Source organism: Penicillium expansum (assembly GCF_000769745.1).
Source record: "Penicillium expansum strain MD-8 chromosome Unknown contig231, whole genome shotgun sequence".
Classification (NCBI taxonomy): Eukaryota; Fungi; Ascomycota; class Eurotiomycetes; order Eurotiales; family Aspergillaceae; genus Penicillium; species Penicillium expansum.
This window is the reverse complement of record NW_015971375.1, coordinates 183709-201305: the sequence shown is the minus strand read 5'-3', so window position 1 is coordinate 201305 and position 17597 is coordinate 183709. Positions and strand designations below refer to the sequence as shown.

Below are 17597 nucleotides of genomic sequence, written 5' to 3'. Positions count from 1 at the left end.
GGGGGGGGGGGGGGGGGGGGGGGGGGGTGAGCGAGTGGGCTAATTAGCTTACAATGGATGACAATCTGAGGCCTGACGATAGTTCAAACCTGATCAATGTCTATACTCGAAAGATCTAAATGGAAATACATACTTGACTTCATCGAAGAGCATCCGAATGTCCTCCTCCTTCTCCAAGTCGGCCTTCAAGATAGTAGGCGGGGCAGGGCGGGAGAATCCCTGGCCAACAACCAACACGCCCGAGTGCTGGAAAGTGTTGAAAACAGCACGGCCAAGGAAGCCACTAGCTCCAGTAACAAGAACTGTAGATGTCATTTTGGATGTAGTTATGGGTTAAAGATGGAAGATGGTGGGATTTCTTTTTTTTCTGACGCGGGGCCAACTGTGACGTAACTGACTTCTTCCAGCTCTGGAGATGTGGATATAATAGTGAACCCACAATATCTAGGCAGCTAAACCCATATGGATTCAATCAATTCGATCAATTGCACTCGATTCTGTGTTTTATGCATGGTGTTAAGATACACGGACAGTTGAAGGTCGATTGGTGCAAGGGAGAGGAATATATGATATATAGCTAGGTATATGTATGGCTTTGATCATATTTGTTATATTTGTCAGTATTTACTATATCGGTATTATAGTATTAATTTGATCTCCCTCACTAAAAAATATAAACTGCTTTCAAAGACTATCTAAGCGTTGAATATAGAATGCCGAAAATCTCCGAGATCGAATCAAAATCGGCGAGGACCTGGGAGCTCTCGGAGGCAGATCGGAGCATCGGAGCATCTCCACTTGACATTCTAAAAATTGTTCCTCTTTTGTGTTGTAATTCAGCCATGTCTGGTGCCAGGAATATTACAGCTGCTTTGCGGCGGGCCCGAGTGCCTCGTCCCCGTTTTGCCATTCGCACCGTTCAATCTCTCACACCCTTGACTGCGCGCACCTTCAGCGCCAGCTCCACTCGCACCTCCGATTCCCGCCAGATCAAGTTCACCAGCGACGCCTACCCCAACCTCAAGCGCAACCCTAACTTCGCCGAGATCTCCGCTGAAGATGTCGCAAACTTCAAGGAGCTTTTGGGCTCCCAATCTGCCGTGATCGATGGCGTGACCACCGACGCGACGGACGATATCGAACCATTCAACAGCGACTGGATGCGCAAGTACCGTGGCCACACCCGGCTTGTTCTGAAGCCCCAGAATGCACAGGAGGTCAGCAAGGTGCTGAAATACTGCAACGAGCGCAAGTTGGCCGTCGTGCCGCAGGGTGGAAACACTGGTCTCGTTGGTGGCTCCGTGCCAGTCTTCGATGAGATCGTCATCAACACTTCGCGCATGAATCAGATCCGCTCTTTCGATGCCGCCTCCGGTGTGCTGGTCGCAGATGCTGGTGTCATCCTTGAGACTGCCGACCAGTATCTCGCCGAACGGGAGCACCTCTTCCCTCTGGACCTGGGTGCCAAGGGATCCTGCCACATCGGTGGAAATGTCTCCACCAACGCCGGTGGCCTGCGTCTCCTCCGCTACGGCAGTCTGCACGGTAGCGTGCTCGGCCTCGAGGCAGTCCTGCCGGACGGGACTATCGTGGATGCGCTGTCAACTCTACGCAAGAACAACACTGGCTACGATATCAAGCAGCTGTTTATTGGTTCCGAGGGCACCATTGGCCTCGTGACTGCTGTCTCTATTCAGTGTCCCCCGCGCCCCAAGGCGGTTAATGTGGCCTACTTCGGTCTTGAGAGCTTCGAGCAGGTCCAGCAGGCTTACCTCGCTGCCAAGGGCCAGCTCTCGGAGATTCTCTCCGCGTTCGAGCTGATGGACGGTCGCAGCCAGAAATTGGTCATTGAATCTACAGGCAACAAGCACCCTCTTGAGGGTGAGTATCCTTTCTACTGTCTGGTGGAGACTAGCGGTTCCAATGCCGAGCACGACATGGCCAAGCTGGAGTCGTTCTTGGAGAGCGTGATGGGCGACGGAATTGTCGCCGACGGTGTGCTAGCCCAGGATGAGACCCAATTCCAGGCCCTGTGGCGCTGGCGTGAGGGTATCACCGAGTCCCTGAGCCACTTGGGTGGCACCTACAAGTACGATGTGTCGATCCCATTGTCGGATCTGTACCTGCTTGTGGAGGACTGCAAGGCCCGCCTCACGGAGAAGGGGTTGGTTGGTGACGATGACTCTTTCCCTGTTCGTGCTGTTGTTGGTTACGGTCACATGGGTGACTCCAATCTGCACTTGAACGTTGCCGTGCGACAGTACAGCAAGGAAGTGGAGAAGGCGATCGAGCCGTGGGTGTATGAGTGGATTCAGAAGCGCCAGGGAAGTATCAGTGCCGAGCACGGACTTGGCGTTGCGAAGCGCGAGTTCATTGGTTATAGCCAGAACGAGACGATGGTGAAGTTGATGAAGCAGCTGAAGAACCTCTATGACCCGGTAAGTGGAGTTTCATTGCTATGTGTGAGCAATTGCTAACTTTCATCTTTAGAATGGCATCATGAACCCATACAAGTATATTTAGAGCGAGTTGCGTGTTGTATAGGGATTGTTGGAGCATAACAAAAGCCGTTTACCGACAGCAAGTAATAACCTTGGAATTAAATTATGTACATGCATGTACAATGCATGTACAATGCACAATCTCCAAGTAAAAGAAGTAAATGATAATCTTCCCAAGCTCTATTCGAGGTAAATCCGATCAGCTGAGTGGACCCCTTGCAGATATACCCCAGCTGATGCCTAAGGCCATCCGTTGCCATGTGAGACGGAGCTTGTTTGGGGATTTATGCTCCACCCCTTGCCCGCCACCCCCGATAGCCTCTTTACTCTCGTCTTGACCTCTCCCAAGTCCCGAGCTATTCATTCATTACTTGGATGAGCCCTGTCGACATTCCCTGTCTGACCGGAGTAGCTAGCTGGGCTAAATTACTGCACAATGGACGACATGGCAAGCCATTACCAGGTGATGGAGGAGTTAGGGAGTGAGTTGACCAAAGCTCTGTTATTTTTTTTTTTTTGGTTGCATTTCCGTCGGCTAACTGTGTTCTCCGTTTGCAGGTGGTAGTTTCGGAGTCGTTTACAAGGCCATTGACAGGACAGACGGAGAGATTGTGGCCATTAAACACGTACGCTTTCACCGATTTCGACCTTCGAGTTTCAATTTTCCACCTTTCGTTCGATTGTTGACCGCTTTTTCAGATCGATCTCGAGTCCAGCGAGGACGATATTCAGGAAATTCAACAGGAGATTTCTGTTTTGGCTACCTGCGCTAGCCCCTACGTTACACAATACAAGGCCAGTTTCCTTAAGGGGCACAAACTATGGATTGTTATGGAATACCTCGGAGGTGGCTCCTGTTTGGATTTGGTACGTTTTTCGCTGCTATTTTTATCATGAGGCACATCACTAACCGTCCTAGTTAAAACCTGGATGTTTTGACGAAGCCCATGTCGCCATCGTCTGCAGAGAACTCCTCCTGGGACTGGATTATCTGCACAATGAAGGCAAAATCCACCGTGACGTCAAAGCCGCCAATGTTCTCCTTTCTCAGTCCGGAAAGGTGAAGCTGGCGGACTTTGGTGTGGCCGCACAGCTGGTCAACATCAAGTCGCAGCGCAACACATTCGTCGGAACTCCATTCTGGATGGCACCGGAGGTCATCCAGCAGGCTGGATACGACTTCAAGGCAGACATCTGGTCCTTAGGTATCACAGCAATCGAGATGATCAACGGAGAACCCCCGCATGCCAGCACACACCCGATGAAGGTCCTGTTCCTGATTCCGAAGAACCCCGCCCCTCGCCTTGAAGGCCACGAGTACAGCAACACATTCAAAGACTTCGTTGCACAGTGTTTAACAAAGGACCCGGATCTTCGTCCCAGCGCAAAGGAGCTCCTGAGACACAAATTCATCCGGAACGCGGGCAAGGTTGAGTCACTCCAAGAACTGATTCATCGCAAGCAGGACTGGGATGGTGGCCGTGGTGAGGCGAGAGACATGAAATACTACGCCGAGTCTCTCAACACTATGACCAGGCCCGATGATCTTGATGAGGACGATTGGGTCTTTGACACAGTCAAGGCTCCTCCAATGTGGAAGCCCAAGGGCACAGATTGGATGACATTCGACGAGGAGGACGAAAACACACCTGATCCAGCCCAGATGCTCGAAGACATGCATATCAGTGCACCTCCACCGCCGCCTAAGCATCAAGCAAACTCCACCGTCCGCCGAGTCCCTACCGACCGATCTCCGTCTGTCAGACGGGCAAACACCAAGCGTCACTCTAGTGGCGTGAAACAACCCCTTGGTCTGGATTTAAGCTATGGCAACAGCCCGTCTACGGTTAGACAGTTCCGCCGGGTATCAGACAAAGTCCCCACCGATCTGAACCCAGCCAAGCAGGTATTTGATGAAAATCAGAGCCCGAAGATGGTGTCCACCCCCACCGACACTTCTAGCAAGGAGGCCCAGATTGGACGACGTGCATATAGCAAGGCAGTTGGAATGTCCTGCCAGGAAGTCCTGTCAACAACTGGAGATGGCGATAAACGGGAGGCAATCTCCAGACTCGCTGAAGCGTGGAGCGACCTGGAAATGGTCGATCCCGAAGGCCTCTACCACATCGTCAGGATCATGAACGAGAAGCTCCAAGCAGACGCCCGCCTCTCTACTCTCCTCCCATCCACACAACCCGATTCCCCCTCGCGACCCCGCCTCGTGCTGGCCCAAAACAACCCACACCTCAAAAGCCACCGTCGTCGCCAATCCTACGTCCCCGAACCCCAACCCCAGTCACCGCCATCCGTCCCCGCTCAAGCTGCACCCGGTATGGAGCACACCAAACAACTCTCCGACGTCCTCTACCAGCGATGGTCAGAGGGTCTCCGCAACCGCTGGGGTGGCGTCTAGTCACCCTTCAACCATCCTCAAGCTTCCAACATCAACCTCAACACATCCTACTACTCTTTCTTCCATTCGCTGTATAGACCCAATTTGGCGTTCTCACACTTGTACAACTCTTTGCCATTGGCTGCATCCTTGGTGTCCGTTCGTTCTTTACTGTCACTTACTCTGGTGGGACTGGTCCCGGAGTTACTAATGATCTGGTGTAATCTTTTTGCGCTTTCTTCTGTACTCTCTTTTTTTCGACAGAATGCTGCCTGTGCTTCTGTCTTTGTCTATTGGCCCTTGGTCTTTTGTGTGATTTTTTTTCTAGGTATTTTCCAGGAGTACTAGAACATACTATGTCTGAAATGTGATAAATGTCTTGATTTTTGCATCGCTTCGTACTTTTCTTCAATATATCTGTACCTCAAAGACTGAGGTGAAGGAAACCTTCACTATTCACTAGTCCTCGTACTCTCACTACCTTTTTCTATACGTTGTCGGATAGATTTATCCGGTGTAAACTCATCCAGCACTCTACAATAAGCACCAAGCTTCCCTTCCTCATAGCGTGTAAAACAACCGGACAAATTTTGATAATACAATGATCCCAGCATTGAAGACAGGCCATCATCATACCCCATCAGTTTCTCGGCCTCTACAACGCTTCGCACATACCTCTCTCGTTCCTCCCAGACCTTCCTTCTATCATCATCCAGCGGTTTCCCATCGGCACCATATTTCCACGGAAAATCCAGTGCAGGAGGAAGCTTTATAAGAAATGTCGGGAATTCCACCCTCTCCCAGGGAACCGTGCCTGCATTTTCCCAGTCAATAATAGACAGTACATTAAACTCGGCATCGACAATGATATTGCTATGCAGGAAATCGGTATGTCTCAGTGGGAAAGGCCCCTCATTTCGAACTGTGATTTCGAATCTCTGCTCTTTGATCCGTCGTGGGTAATCACCCGTCGAGGCGATGATCTCATCCGCATATTCTTCCGGTAGATGATCTCTCATCCATATTTCTGATTCCGGGAATTTGGTGTGCTCCCCCCATGCTGCAAAATACTCAGTTGCTGTGTCGAACGGTCCTCCTAGACCTGGTATTGCTTCAATTTCGTATGTGCCATCGTTGCGCTTGGCGACCATGCCGATTTTCGGGAACCGGATTGTTGACATGGCTGCCTGGTTTGCTTGTTAGACGGGCGGGGAATACGGTGGCTCTCAAATTTGCGATACTTGCATGGATGCGTGCTATTTCGTGGTAGAACTTGGCTTTGAATTGAGGAGGTATATGTACACTACCCGGCCCCGTAAAGTCCGTTCCTGTGTTTCCGGGAATGAACTCCATTATCATGAATGCACGACCGATAACGTCTGGGTTGGTCTCGTAGCCGTAGACTTCCGGGACGGGGACGTCTGTTTGTTCGTGGAGGATGGAGAGTGTGTGGATTTCATGGAGAAGTCGTTTCTCGAGTTCGCTGGTGAGTTTGTGCTGTTGAATCCGTGCTACCCATTTCGTGCCGTCGTCAAATTCAAGTATTCTGGCTAGATGGAGGCCACCCATATTGTATATTGGGGGGATGTGACAGGTTTTGGTTGTTGATCTCTCGATCTTGTTGTTTTTCAAGTTGATGGCAAATTCTTGGAGAGCGGTCCAGTTGATCTTTGGTACCTGGTTGTCACCTTCGATTTCTGTTTTTCAATTGAGGGTTTCCATGTTGTCATGACGTATACTTGGTGGAAAGATACACAGAGTGTGATGAGATGTGGAATTTTGGGACTGGGGACAGGTTTAGTTGGAATTCAGCGAAGCATATAGTAGGGCGATGTATCAGGCGCTGCAACTGCAACTAGCGGTGTGATGTATCTTCTGCCAGATTTATGGATGTGAAAATAAGCATAAAATACACTTCCAGAAAAAAAAAGGAACCCCATGGCTTTCAATCTCAGTACGAACCAGGTACATATATATGGAAACTTACATTTACATACCTAATAATCTCCCTATTATAAAATGATTGCAACTCCATATGTGTAGTTGCCAATTCCCAAGAGACACCAATATAGGTGTTTACCTACATGTATATATGGCCTAATTAAGAAGGTGGGTCTTTCCCTAGAACAGTCTCCACCTGTATCCTTGGAATATCCTTAGAATATCCATGGCTCACTGACATCCATGGATCTCGACTAGGGTAGGAACTTGGAGCTGAAACACTGGAGCATTTTATAACTCAACTACAAAGTATGTTTGCTACTCTTCCTCCTGTTAACCGAAGTCACCCCAAGAGCTTTGGGGCTCCGAAACCATGCAATTGTGTCAACATTCCCACCCGTGTTCTTCGCCTGCCGACCAAGATCAGCCGCCCTTCACATCTAGGATAATATTCAATCTCTCCGACGGTCTGGTATATGTAGGTCTTAGTGGATAAGCTATGCGCCGAATTTTCTCCAAATTAGCTGAACATGTCCAATCCAATCTAACAAAGATTGATCTGTCCTGCTGCTTTGCGAGATGATAATGATTGGGTTCTTTGAAGATTTAGCTAGGTAGATCGAACTGGGGAAATATTGTTTCATATTGCATGGGAAACAAGGTATATGACACTACATGACCGGCTCTTTCGTCTATTACCGTACATCTATTACCTTTCACCCCTTCCACCCAGGGTTTCCTCTTTCTCTCGCCATCGGACCAGGGAAAGGAAATGTTCCAGGCCAAACTTAAAACCAACGATGATCAGAGTCGACAAAGGGCCTTCGGGTAGTAGTCTTGAGAGCTAGAGGGAAGAGATGGATCTCTCGCTCGTGAGACAGCATCTAGAGACTACGGCTACTATTTAAGTGATGGGGTTGAAGAATAAGTTGAAGAAATACAGCTCAACTTTCACAACTTGCAAAAACTCCTTCATCGGATTTCTTCACCCCCACACCACACAATACCTATGTCTAGCACAAATTCCAGGAGCCATGAAGATATCACGGCTTTCTATAATGCTATTACTAGCACGGGAACCGCAGGTTTTGACCAGATGGACCTTACCGGCCGTATGTCTAAGAGAAGACGCAGGAGGAACCCAACAACGACATTCCCACTCGAAAGGGTAGCTCAAAAAAAGAAATATGCAAGTCAGTGCACCCCTGTATAGATCGATGCTTTGGTCTCTGGCAGCAATTAATACACGGACAGTAGTTGAGAATTCTTGACAAAAGATCCCTTGTTATCCTAGCGGAACCCAATTGTCGCAGGGACCACATCCAAGTCATAATATGGTATGCTCTTGAGATTTTTAGATGTTCCCCGGAGATTCTACTTTTAATCTTGTCTTCAAACATATAACATATGATCACACCGATGTGCATTCCCCTCTAATTCGCCTGTGTCCCATTCACCGGTCCTGATATAAAATACAGATTTGGATTCTGGGAAGAGTAGCGCATGGTTGATTTTGGATTGTATTCAAAGAATAATATGGAAGTTACGGAATATTACCGGAGATAGTTTTGGCTCTGAGGATCCTGTCCACATGATCACAGGGTCTAGTGCATTGATGATGGTGATAACATATGAATGGAATACATGTTGTCTGTAATTGTAATACTTATTGAAATGATCAATATATCTAACTTCCTTGGAGCCTACGGAGTAGTTGAATCACTACTGGTTTAATCTGACGTAAAATTTTGGGTACTAGAGCTTTACACGCTATCATCCATTCGGTCCTACCAAGGATACAAAAACAAAATACAAAAAAAAGAAATTGTTGTGCATCATCCGTGAATCGAACACGGGCCTCGTCGATGGCAACGACGAATTCTACCACTAGACCAATGATGCTGAGAAACCAAGTGGATCCGCAAGCTGATTCGCTGGTTATATCTTTGTACGTCGAATTTAAAATAAAGGCACCTGGGCAGCCCTGAACTCCAGCGTATATCTACATTTCTACAAGCTTACTCTAAACAATGTACCACAAATGTAGGAACCCCAATAATCAATTCATTGATAGATGTCTAACGTTATAATTGTCTCCCTACATTTCTTTCGAGTTGCATATTCAAAGAATCAATCGGCTCCGTGGCTTTTGAAAGAAATAAAGGATTCATCCTCATAAAAGGATACTAGCGTATATGTACGTAGGAGATATAGGATTTCTTTACTTTGGGCGTCAACCTGGCTCTTGGCTTTTGAAACCCACAAAGGAAGAACCCATGCAATACTACTACTAGTGTATACGTATGCAGTTGGCTTCATACTTTGAGCAATCTAAGCTGTGACCAAGTTGCCGCGCCTACAAATTGAAGACAGAACCCGTGGACCTGTTGTTTCGAAATGTCTCTTGTTCAACTCCACCTTCGGCGATTGTTTTAAATCCCAACGTTTCATAGTCATACACCGCGCTCATTAGCTCAGTGGTCACTTTACGCCATCATGAACTGCAACCAATCCCTAGATATCCTGGGTAAAGTTGAAGAGGAGGTATGGATACGCAGAATCGATCAAGCCCGTAAAGATGGGACGCTTTCTACTTGGGTCACAACATTGCTTCCAGGCCAAGCATCTTGTCATTTAGCTAGCTGGGCTATGAAGGGCTCCTACAACCACTGCCAAAAATTGTTCTCCGAGGATGGAACTGCATATGTGCTTCGTTTTCCTCTCGTTAGCGGCGTTTCTTCTGATTGCGCCGACGAAAAAGCGGTCATGGAATTAGAGGCTATTGATTTGACCCGAAAGAAAATCACTATACCTGTTCCAAAAGTTCACGCTTGGGGTCTTGCCAAGGCCAATCCCCTTGGACTTGGCCCGTTCATATTGATGGAATTCATTGAGGGTATTTATCTTGCAGACAAATTTTGGGGAAGGAATTAGAGATACTTCAGGAAGACATTCCGGATCGCGATGTCGAATTTATCCACAGATAGATAGCCAATTTCATGCTACAACTCTTCGCCATCGACCTTCCACATATTGGAAGTCTACCTACGCCAGTGACTGGTTTTCCTACTCCTATACGCCCGCTCACGAGGAAAGTGCACGATATTCTACATACTGGAGGAGTGAATACCTTTGGTTGGTTTATCTATCATCGGGTGATTACACTTCCACTACTAATTCAACTAACTCAGGTGACCGAACCGAGGGGTTTTCGACGACTAGCGAGTATTTTCACCATACCATCCACCAAGACCAACAACAGTTTCGAGACCAGCCTAATTCAGTCCTTGAGGAGGAGGAGGGGGAGTCGAATCTCGCCTCGCTGAAGATTCTGGAATTTATGATACCCGAGATAGTGAAAAAAGACTACGATCAAGGCCCATCAAATATGATTGTCAGGAGTCATGATGATCTCACAATTGTGGGAGTGGTGGACTTGGAATGGGTTTATGCAGGTCCAGCCCAGTTATTCGCTTCAGCACCTTGGTGGCTTCTTTTCGATCGGCCCACCGATGATAATTGGGATGTTGTGAATGGAGAGCCTCCCAAGGTAGCAACCCGTTATTTCAAACATCTTGAAAATTTCAAGCGCATCTTGGATGAAGAGGAGGGAAAAATACCAGAATCTCAGAAAGAATTTTCCAACCTCGTTACATGGTCCGAGGAATCGGGTGCCATGTGGCTCCATATGCTTGTGTCTAATGGGTTTTTTGGCTCGTCTACTTTCCCTTGCTTTCAGCTACAGCAAAACGTGGGTGTCGAAGAATGGGAAGAACAGATAGATGAGATTCTGGATCAGGAAGAGTCGATAGAACTTCTAGCAAAGAAGCCGGGCGAGCGGGAATTGTATTACAAGGAGCTGGAGAAGGTTGGGGAATGCAAACATTGGCTAGAATGCGAGGCCCTAACCAAGGAAGCGTTCATTGTTAGCGTCAGGAAATTGTTGGCAGAGGGACCTAGCGAGGAGATCGAGGAACCCAGTCTGTTGGATAGATGGGTGCGACCTTGGTTCTGAAAGAGCAAACAAGGAACACGGCTTGTTGATGCCCTCCAGCTTCACACCGAAAATGTCATTTTGTTCATGATAGTACCGTCAAAGGAGGTCTACTGAGTGGGAGACGTCAAAGTGCATGTGTGAAGAGATCTGAATTATTTAGGAAGCTAGTTTCTGGTGCTGAATATGGGATTCTAACAAACGGCTTTCAGTATCAACTTGTAGTTCAACGGGCCTTCAATTGAGTGGAGTTTGACCGAGTGGAGCTTCTATAATATGTAAATATACTTATACAGGGCCATAGATGGCATACAAGAAAAAAAGACTAGACTTGAGTGTTCTCGTCGGATACATGCTTACGTTCTCCCTCCATAGCCTTTGTCTTCTGGGACATCCACTCATGACGCAAGAGACCTAGAGCCGTTGGTCGATGATCGGGGTCCCATTGTAGCGCTTTTCGCATCCATTGCAAGAAGCCTTCCACATCCTCGCTGTCGACATTGCCAGCCGCTAGGCTCTCGAAACTTCGATCTGGTATGGGAGCTTGACCCGTCCAATTTCCTTCTTCGTCCCAGAACATGGAGCCTAGTCGCATCTTCTCGCGGAACCCTGGTGCAGGAGGGCCAATTAGAGAAACCAGCTCTGCGATGTGGGCCCTGTCATCAAAGGCTCCGTCTGAGTTTCGTCCGTCGATGAGCCCTTGGGAAATGGTATAATTCCATGCCTAGATAAACTATGTAAGCTTCTTTCTTGTGTCTCAAATTAAAATACTCACAACAATGGCAGTAGCCCAGATGTCTGCCCTGTGATCCGATTTCGATTTCAGAACCTGTTCAGGAGGCCTGCAATGCTTTTCCTCGATACCGGACATGTCTTCGTCAGGGAAGTCCAAACGGAGGGGAACGCCATCGCCGGGGAGTATCATTGGGGTGATAAGCTCGTCATTGCTAGGTCCAGCAACTCGCCTGTCGCCGGAATCAACGTTGAATGTTGCGTTTGGCATGATGCCTACTCTGGAATCAGTCATTCATCCTTCAAAAACGATGTCGAGGGACGATACGGGCAGTTAGGTAACAATCGGTGTGTAGAAAATCCATCATTATGAGCATTTGTTTCATAGTAGATCTCATCGACTCGAGATCCATCTTGTCACCCGAATGCATCTGTTCTGGGTCTAGTGAGGGTGCCTCGTGAACAACACAAATATGAGGGCCGCGAGGACCCTTGATGGGAAAACGATCGCTAACTTCGTGAAGAGGACACTCGCTTTGCTGGTATGTTTTTGGCGGGTGGACACGCCCATAAGTCTTGAGCATGTGGTCCACGACATAGATCTTTAAAACAACCATTCTAGGCTCCCTATTGTTGACTAAGAATTAGAGCAGTATCGTTCGGCTCAAATGACACACTTACACTAGATCAACAGCATACCAAACAGTCGCCGTGGGCCCATAGCCGATTTTGTGCATAATTCGGTACCTGTCATTCAGGGTTTCTTCCTCCTCGGCGGGATACGTGTATGTCTCGTTGGGCTCATATCCCACCGCAAGCTCATCCTCAATCTTAAGAGACGAATCCAGCAGCCCGAGATCAAAGACTGGGAAGACTCTCGGGTTGGACGTCCATTGTGATGAGTATTGACGCGACCAGGCTTTTCTTTGGTCAAAAGGGGAGATCAGCCGGTACGCGGAAATGGTCAGTTGGGAAGAAATCTTAGATCTATGGATAATGCTGAAATTGGAGCGAATACGCAGACCACACGCTCTCCAGTTCATGACGAAGACGCGGTAGTTGGCGAATGCGCGCTTGGCTACGGAGTAGGTGCGGTTGAGTGACGGATGACGGGTCACCCCTGCATATTCACGTCTATTTATATCTCGGGTCTTTTTCTTTTATCGCTTCCTCATCACTAGATGCGTATTGACTTCGTTTTTGTAAGGCAAAGAGGCCATCTTTTACTGTAAATGGAGAAATAAACAATCCATGGATTACCGTACCAATTCTTAGGTAGTGTGCAGCCGCTAAAGATAAGCTTAAACACCTCCCGAAGTCTCCTTTTGCCCGAGGACCCCACAACATTCGGTATCTCGCAGCGATGTGCCCCATCTGCTGTACTCAGGCTCTCACTAGCTATACACTAGTCTAGACATCTGACTGGAAGTTGCAATCTATTTGCGTAATCAGATACAATTAAAAGAGGGAGTGATTTTCAACACCCCCCCATGTATTCCGTGGGACTCGTCAAGTAGCTATGGAGCCCAAATGCTCAGCCACGACTTTGTCAAAGAACTTCCACGAGAAAGCCCGGTTTGATTTTGGTGTGGACCTATATGGACCTCAACAACCTTGGTAATGTTGATGTCTATATGTATAGGTGATGCACGGCCCTCCGCCCGCACTGTCTCGTGGGGGGCTACGGAGATGGTGGTCGAGAGGGCTGAGAGGAAGAGAAGAAGAAGAGAAGAGGAGGAATGGTCCCATTTTATACCCTCAGCTAACGTACCTTCCTGGAATGGGTACTTGACTACTTTCCTATTCTGTCTGACTTGATTGCACCTGCCTTGAAGTAGAACAAAGCACCCTGTTAGGTTGTTCTTTCCAATCTTAGTTATGTACTTCCCTACATGTACTTACTACCTAACTACGTACATATGTACACAAGTATATAGGTATATAACATTCCCATAGTTATCGATGAAGTCGCCTTTTGCAACCAGTCAACTGGTGTAAGTTGCCATCCTTGGCAAAAGCACAAGCTTACTACTCCGTAGAAGGCTACAGGAATAGATCATGACTCTATATACAACACATACAACATAATTTCCCATATGTCGATCTATACCTAAAGACCTAGATGCCAAGACCTCCACGAAACGGGCTTAATAAGACGCTAATATAACTCCCCCCTGAAACACAGCCCGTAGACTCGCGTGGGACCCGCTGTGGGCTGGACTCAGGAGACTTCGTCAGAGCTATTATTTTCTCCCCTTCTCAACTCTCCTCTGTTACTGTTCTTGTTCTTGTTATTGTTATTGCTTCTTTTTGTTTTGTTTTGTTTTTCTATGAATTTTTGAAATACCTTGATCTCTCCTACTGGCTGGTCCAAAATGGAGAGCCTTCCGGGAGCGGAGAGCCTCGTCCACGGTCCATTTCCGGATAACCAGAATTCCACTGTGCCACAACCACAACCGGACTCTGCTTCCGAGCAGTTCTCCCATTCCAATCTCTCACGTTCATCCTCTCTGGCCCAGAAAAGAATATCATCACTACCTCATGTCAAGACCGCCCGTCATGCCAAACGCCTCACCTTGAACTTCCCCATCAATCTGAACGAACCTGAGACACCCGATAACAACGTCACCTCACCCGGCCCCATAACTCCAGTCACACAGTCCTCAACTCGCCCCTCTCCCGCTCAGCCTCCGGGAACACCTATGGCATTTGATGTCCCGGATGATGGCTATGACTTCCTGCGGGCCATCGCCTCCCAGGAGCGGAAGGTCATGGAGCTTCGCGAGGAGCTCACTCGGGCCGAGGCAGACCTAGTGACAATTAAGAAGCAATGGGCACTGTCCGAAAAGTCTAGGAAGCGGGCGGAGATCAACCATGCGGAGCCGCTTGTCCCCCTCCGGTCGCCTGATTTCTCAACACCCGACGTTCCGAGTTCACACCGCCGGGAACAGAGCATAAGCTCAGTTACGAGTTCCACAGTCTCACAAGAACGGATGAGCCGGGATCTAGGCAGACGGTCTAGCGTGCGTGCTGCTGTCGCCACCCCACCAGGAACCAAGATTGGGAGTAATGGTCGGCGAGTGTTTCACGGCACACATACACGCACTTTGTCTCTCTTGTCGCCAGTTTCGGGTCCCAGTATTTCTTCCCGCGGAGAACCAGGTTTCTCAGATGCGGCCAGTGAACGCGTGGGTCGCACTCCGCGGTCTGCGACATTGCCATCGGTCGACCGCAATAATGCAGCTTTGATGAGTGCACAACTAGACGAGAGCCAAGTACCAGAACATCTACTCGCACAGTGGCAGAAGACTCTTCCTCCCCCTTCGCGAGAGGCCTTGGTGCGCACAGGCAAGCAAATGGCATCTGATCTCCGCGAGGGTCTATGGACATTTTTGGAAGATATCCGACAAGCTACGGTGGGCGAGGAAGGAATCAGCGGCACACAAACACGAACCTCACCATCCAACTCATTGGCACCACCAAATGGTCGCAAGCGGGATTCCTTAGCGGGTTCCCGGAGTCGCGAACGGCTGCTAGCGGACGGCAAGCTATCACGATCGTCGTCGTCGTCTTCGCGGGGGAGGGGGCCAGCGGCCGAGACAAAAACTGGTAAAGACACCAAGCCGGCGGAAATTTCCACATCTTTCTGGAACGAATTCGGCATTGATACACCCGCTCAGAAGTCTCCGAACGCTCCGCGCACCCCCTCCGACAAGAAAGCCGTCAACCGAAACGAGGCGAACGAAGCCGAACACCGCGGCCACCGCTCCAGTAATTCAATCGATGCGCAGGATGAAGATCTCGACAACTGGGATAGCTGGGACACGCCCCTATCCGCGCAGAAGACGCACACGCCCTCATCGAGCCGATCAACAGTTGCATCCAAACATGATCAGTCTCCCACCACACAGGGTAGCAGCCCTCGAACCAGCGCTAGGTACCGTTCGACCTTTTCTGACTTCATCTATGACAACCTCGTTATGCGCTGACCACGCTCCTAGCTTTGGCGATTTGAATCCGGCTTCCTCTGCACTAGATCCTAGTGTCTCTGAGGGCATTCCCTGGCCTGCAATTACCAAGCTTGCTCCATCGAAGCTTCAACGGACTGCTTCCAATCTGATGGCAGAATGGGAGCGCTCGCTGTCGCCTTCTTCAGAGCGAACTGCCTCTTCTTCGCTCACTCGCAAGGACAGCAAGAAGGACTAAGAGGGTTCTTTCTTTCCTTTCATGTAAATACTTGCTACCTCTTCTTCGGCCCTACCTCAAGAATTATGTAGGGCTACGACCTTCAAACTATACCATACGAGAGCGTTGCTTCTTCTTCTCTTGTCAATACATTGCCTATCCTTTGCTACTTTTGAAGTTTGTGCAGGCTTCAATTTACTTTCATGATTTGTTGAAATACAAGTTGATTTGATCACGATAAATGCTATTTTTGGTTCTTTAGGTTCATGAATACAACGAGTTTCCATTTTTTTTATTGCATATGTTCGTAGGGATTCACCCTGAACAACAGCTCTTCCAATCTTCCAAGGCTATTTGTTCAATGTTGTTCCTCCATCCATACAGTGTTGTCCCGATAACGGCACGATGATTTTGCGGAGCCGGGATATCACGTGCATGACTACGCTTTAGGCTTTTCTAGCTTCCCGTAAAATAAATTTGCGGTTCAGTTAGTCGCCTCCGCAAGATCTCCGCGTTCTATATTTTACTTGATCACGCGATTTCCTTTCTCGTCGAGGTCCAGTGGATTGATCATTCAGGCCGGCTTGGATCTAATCCAGCGAGTACGATATACGACCATATTTAATCTAAACCTCACCCGCGTCAACTTTCAACATGGCCTTTCCAGGTACAACAGGGACCGCAATCCCGATGACCTCCCTAGGAGGCAACCCAGGCACGCAGGGAATGAATGAGCAAGAACAAGCTATGGTCAAGATGGTTCGTCCTCGATTATGACTTGTATTTCATCCAATTCTAATGAACCTCGGTATAGATGCAACGTGGTATGGAGTCTTGCCCTATCAAGACAGTCATTTCGGGTACCATGGGTTTCGGTCTTGGTGGTGCTTTCGGTCTCTTCATGGCCAGTGTAAGTTGATAATTGAATAATCGATGTCGAAGTTGCATATCTAACATCTTCCCGCTCTAGATGTCCTACGACTCGACTTTCACACCCCAGGGCCGCGCCATCGCCGACCTCCCCTGGCGCGAACAAGTCCGCCGCGGTTTTAAGGATATGGGCGCCCGCTCCTGGTCCTCTGCTAAGAACTTCGGTATCGTCGGTGCGCTCTACTCTGGCACCGAGTGCTGCATCGAAGGCCTCCGCGCAAAGAACGATCTTACCAACAGCGTTGCCGCTGGTTGTGTCACCGGTGGTATTCTCGGCGCAAAGGCTGGTCCCCAGGCTGCTGCCTTCGGTTGCGCTGGTTTCGCGGCGTTCAGTGCGGCTATTGATGCCTACATGAGAATGCCCGGTGATGAGTAAACGATCCATTCGGATCCAACTTGAAAGCAAGACCTTGTTCCGTCCGGCTCTTTGGTTGCCAGGCGGCCTTACCTGGTTGCGCTTTTCGACCTGTACATTTCTACGGCATCTGGCGTTCTGGAATAGAACGGAAGCATTGCGGGCGTTTCGGTTGTTCTTATCTATTTTGCTGGGAGCATGGCTTTTCTGGCCTGTCTCCCCTGCGTTGCATGTCTCTTTTGACGCCTACATTGCATGGCCTCGTCATGGTGGTTCACTCCATATTTGATCCTTCTGGGTCAGACTCTTTACTCTTTTGTACAATACCAAGCGTGGACATACATACACCACTGGCCTTTTGAGACTCACCTCTCACAATTGATACCAAATTATTTTATGCTCATATTATATACTAAATTTTGAAACCATAGCTCATGTTCAGATCCGACTTGTGTTGAAACCACGCGACCTTCTCTACTAGACGGTATCCATGTCCGTCTCAAGCGCAAACTTAACATAATCAGTACTCAAGCACTATATATATACGCACATCCCATTGATTCCTTT

General features: G+C 48.6%; 7 protein-coding genes across 7 annotated transcripts; 5 read left to right on the top strand and 2 right to left on the bottom strand.

Annotated features, from left to right (window-relative positions):
• Positions 1 to 842: 842 nt before the first annotated feature.
• Positions 843 to 2523, top strand: PEX2_071420 (FAD-binding oxidoreductase; the record flags this gene model as incomplete). The annotated part of the gene is made up of 2 exons (XM_016744412.1): positions 843 to 2438; positions 2491 to 2523. The coding sequence occupies 2 exons, from the start codon at positions 843 to 845 to the stop codon at positions 2521 to 2523; spliced, it is 1629 nt and encodes a 542-aa protein (XP_016596979.1).
• A 414-nt stretch (positions 2524 to 2937) lies between these two features.
• On the top strand, positions 2938 to 4914 carry PEX2_071410 (STE20 family serine/threonine-protein kinase; the record flags this gene model as incomplete). The annotated part of the gene is made up of 4 exons (XM_016744411.1): positions 2938 to 2983; positions 3060 to 3127; positions 3201 to 3368; positions 3421 to 4914. 4 exons carry the CDS (start codon positions 2938 to 2940, stop codon positions 4912 to 4914), a joined length of 1776 nt encoding a protein of 591 aa, XP_016596978.1.
• Positions 4915 to 4964: 50 nt separating this feature from the next.
• On the bottom strand, positions 4965 to 6462 carry PEX2_071400 (Aminoglycoside phosphotransferase; the record flags this gene model as incomplete). Its single annotated transcript, XM_016744410.1, has 3 exons — positions 4965 to 5085; positions 5530 to 6080; positions 6196 to 6462. The coding sequence occupies 3 exons, from the start codon at positions 6460 to 6462 to the stop codon at positions 4965 to 4967; spliced, it is 939 nt and encodes a 312-aa protein (XP_016596977.1).
• Positions 6463 to 9330: 2868 nt separating this feature from the next.
• Positions 9331 to 10849, top strand: PEX2_071380 (uncharacterized protein; the record flags this gene model as incomplete). The annotated part of the gene is made up of 2 exons (XM_016744409.1): positions 9331 to 9730; positions 10026 to 10849. The coding sequence occupies 2 exons, from the start codon at positions 9331 to 9333 to the stop codon at positions 10847 to 10849; spliced, it is 1224 nt and encodes a 407-aa protein (XP_016596976.1).
• A 304-nt stretch (positions 10850 to 11153) lies between these two features.
• On the bottom strand, positions 11154 to 12603 carry PEX2_071370 (putative protein kinase; the record flags this gene model as incomplete). The annotated part of the gene is made up of 4 exons (XM_016744408.1): positions 11154 to 11552; positions 11604 to 11836; positions 11889 to 12187; positions 12242 to 12603. 4 exons carry the CDS (start codon positions 12601 to 12603, stop codon positions 11154 to 11156), a joined length of 1293 nt encoding a protein of 430 aa, XP_016596975.1.
• Positions 12604 to 13935: 1332 nt separating this feature from the next.
• PEX2_071360 (DUF4048 domain-containing protein) lies at positions 13936 to 15766 on the top strand (the record flags this gene model as incomplete). The annotated part of the gene is made up of 2 exons (XM_016744407.1): positions 13936 to 15497; positions 15562 to 15766. 2 exons carry the CDS (start codon positions 13936 to 13938, stop codon positions 15764 to 15766), a joined length of 1767 nt encoding a protein of 588 aa, XP_016596974.1.
• A 633-nt stretch (positions 15767 to 16399) lies between these two features.
• PEX2_071350 (translocation channel protein TIM22) lies at positions 16400 to 17051 on the top strand (the record flags this gene model as incomplete). The annotated part of the gene is made up of 3 exons (XM_016744406.1): positions 16400 to 16504; positions 16560 to 16655; positions 16716 to 17051. 3 exons carry the CDS (start codon positions 16400 to 16402, stop codon positions 17049 to 17051), a joined length of 537 nt encoding a protein of 178 aa, XP_016596973.1.
• Between the last annotated feature and the right edge of the window lie 546 nt (positions 17052 to 17597).